Consider the following 2,857-nt stretch of genomic DNA (forward strand, 5'->3'; position numbering starts at 1 on the left):
AATGTTTGCGAGGTTCGTCAACTTTAGAGGGGTTTGTTTTTCTTTTCTTTCGTTTTTTCACAGTAGGCTGTTTTATCTAGGTGAGGGTTACTAACCCGACTCCCAAACCCAAGTTTTTAACGTTCTTATGGGTGAACCCGCGGAACATGTTAGCTCACTACCTTTAAAGGGTGTTAAAGGCAGTTCCCCAGGTGACACCACGGGGAGGTCAATGTCCACCTGAGATGAAAGAGGAACCAAGATAAATCCTGGGCTTTGCCATGTTAAAGCCGGTCAGGACCGTTCCTTGGTGTCTTCCATCCCCTACGTCACCCCCTCTCTTGATTTTGCACGACACGACTAAACACGACCTGCACTATGTGTCACGATCGTGTACTAAATACCATTACTCTACGATGTCAACTAGTAAAACTTGTTATTTGGCATCTTTGATATTTCCATACCGAATATCAAAGGAGTAGAACTATCAGTCTTTTATCTACATAGGCTTGTTTCTAAAATAATATGAAATATTTGTTTTCAGAATCACATCACTTTCAAAACCAAATTTTGCACATATTAAAAAAACGGCGATAACAAAAATGGGAATTTTTTTAAAATGTTATTCTCTGCATGACGTAGGCAACAAATTCTGTATTGTTTATTGAATCAATCAAACTGAATAGGTATCAACCAATTCCCCCAATTCAATGAGGACTTCTTTGTTATTTTGGCCATGTACATACGATAAAACATATGTTTTAATAGCTTTGTTATTCTAATTTAATTATTTAAATAATTACATGGCCTTGACGTTTAAGATAAGATTAGAATCTTCTTTTCAAAATATGCATCGATCGATAATGACTGATATATAGAAACGATTTAGTACTGCTTGCATTCGGTATCAGTCAGTAACCGCATATAACCCCCTTTTTGGTATTATGACCTATTTTATGTTGACTGCGTTTATTGTTGAGATAGCCACAATGAAATGCATTTTGGTATATAAATTGGCCAGCATTTTCAAATTACATTTATAACAGAAACCGTTATTGAAGAGAAGAAAGATTCCAATTTCAATTTCTTTTAAATACAAAAAAAACATGTTCAGACCAATAATATTTGTCCTTTTGGCTAATGGCCTGCTTTCACTGATCTATTGTGCTAAATTACCTGCCAACCAAATAAGCTTCGTTTCGGATGTCGACTATGATCCCGAATTTGCTGGCGGTTACTTAGAAGGCGATATTATCCCAGATTTTATACGCAATGGCTTTCCTGGCAGAAAATGGCCACAGAATACCTTAAAATATGTGTTCTGCGACTATTTCAGTAAGTCTTTATCTTTACCCTGGAATATTTTTATAATAATTTTGTATTTTTTCTTTTCATTTTAACAGCTGATGAGCAAAAGGAAATCGTACGTAGCTGTCATCGTGAGATCTCGAATAAGACCTGTGTAAAATTTGTTGAAACTGTAAAATCCGATTTCGGTTATGTCTGCATTACAAATGCCACAACAGGTTGTAATGCTCAGGTTGGCTATCAAGGAACCGAGACCCAAAAGATGAATCTATCGCCTGCCTGTTTTAATGTCCCTTTGAAGCCGTGCCACGAATTCATACACGCGTTGGGTTTTGTTCATGCCCATAGTGCCTACAATCGAGATGACTTTGTCAAAATTATTGAGGCAAATATAATCGAGGGTAAGGAGTCTGCCTTTGAGAAAAAGCCAAATTCCAAGGATTGCAGGATAAAATACAATACGAACAGTATTATGCACTATGGACCATATGCATTCTCTAAAAATGGTAAGGCGACAATTACAGCCCTCAATGGAAATAACGAAGGGATGGGCCAACGTACAAAGATCACTGTGGGTGATTTTAAAAAAATCAGATCAATGTATTGCTATAACAATTGCACCGTTACCACCAACACAAAGGCACCAACAATATTCAAATTAAATTAAACGAATGTAATTGCAATAAAATGCTGTGATATATATTTAAATAGTATTAAAAAATATTGAATAAAATATAGAATAACTGTAAATTTACAAAGTACTCAGCTTTTGAAGACTAATCTTTTATTTTAACATTCTTCGTTTTGTGTATTGTAATGTGATTTGTATATTCCAAGATTACTACAAAAATCCTCATGTGTGAACGAGTTATTGGATGTTTTTAGAAGAGCCAATAATTCGGTGCGGCGATCTAGGGATCATATGTACTCGGATATTAACTCTAAGACTCATTCCCTAGTTAAGCTAAATTCAGGCGCTCAGTGCCAAAACAGCCTAACCCACATGCCCAAAAAAATCAAACTGACTATAAAGATCTATCACGAACCTTTTGAAATAAGTACTCAAAAACTCCATATTGTATTGTACCTGCTAAAATAATGCGATTAAATCTTCATACACATTTTGATTGTTTTGGGCATGTGGGTTAGGCCCTTTTGTCACTGAACTTCTCAATGGTCGCCTGATTAACCAAATAAATAAAACAAAATAATGCAAAAAATGAACTTTTGTACAACTAGTGGTTTAAATAGAATGTGTGTTAATTAGTCTTTAATTTACAATGCACACTAACTTATTTACATATGTATTACTAAGTAAAGAGATACGGTGAAACAGGGTGTGCCCCGCAACCCGAGTTTGAGTATCTGCCTTGGAAAACAAGATGGGTTGTTGATGGCACAGCTTGTAGAACTTCTGTCTACACTTTTGAAAAAAAAAAAACAAGTAAAAAAGTATCAGTCGGCTTTGCCGACAGAGATATACCCTCAGCCTGGTTTCAAAATTTTGGTCGTATGAACCGACAAAAATGTTGATTAGGATTAAAGTTCAAAATTTTTGCGGAAAACGAAG

At 35.6% G+C, this 2,857-nt stretch overlaps 1 protein-coding gene across 1 annotated transcript; it reads left to right on the top strand.

The window, feature by feature from the left end:
• The first annotated feature begins 1,085 nt into the window (after positions 1-1,085).
• On the top strand, positions 1,086-1,954 carry LOC141392575 (zinc metalloproteinase nas-14-like). The gene is made up of 2 exons (XM_073965507.1): positions 1,086-1,314; positions 1,383-1,954. Exons 1-2 carry the CDS (start codon positions 1,086-1,088, stop codon positions 1,952-1,954), a joined length of 801 nt encoding a protein of 266 aa, XP_073821608.1.
• The last annotated feature ends 903 nt before the right edge of the window (positions 1,955-2,857 follow it).

This window comes from Musca autumnalis, unplaced genomic scaffold (genome assembly GCF_047663935.1).
Source record: "Musca autumnalis isolate F117 unplaced genomic scaffold, ASM4766393v1 scaffold_2, whole genome shotgun sequence".
NCBI classification, from domain to species: domain Eukaryota; kingdom Metazoa; phylum Arthropoda; class Insecta; order Diptera; family Muscidae; genus Musca; species Musca autumnalis.

Excerpts from the sequence above, each read along its gene's own strand:
- LOC141392575 (XM_073965507.1), top strand. The coding sequence starts at position 1,086 with ATGTTCAGACCAATAATATTTGTCCTTTTGGCTAATGGCCTGCTTTCA. Across the intron at positions 1,315-1,382 it reads TGTGTTCTGCGACTATTTCA|CTGATGAGCAAAAGGAAATC; the intron begins GTAAGTCTTTAT and ends TCATTTTAACAG.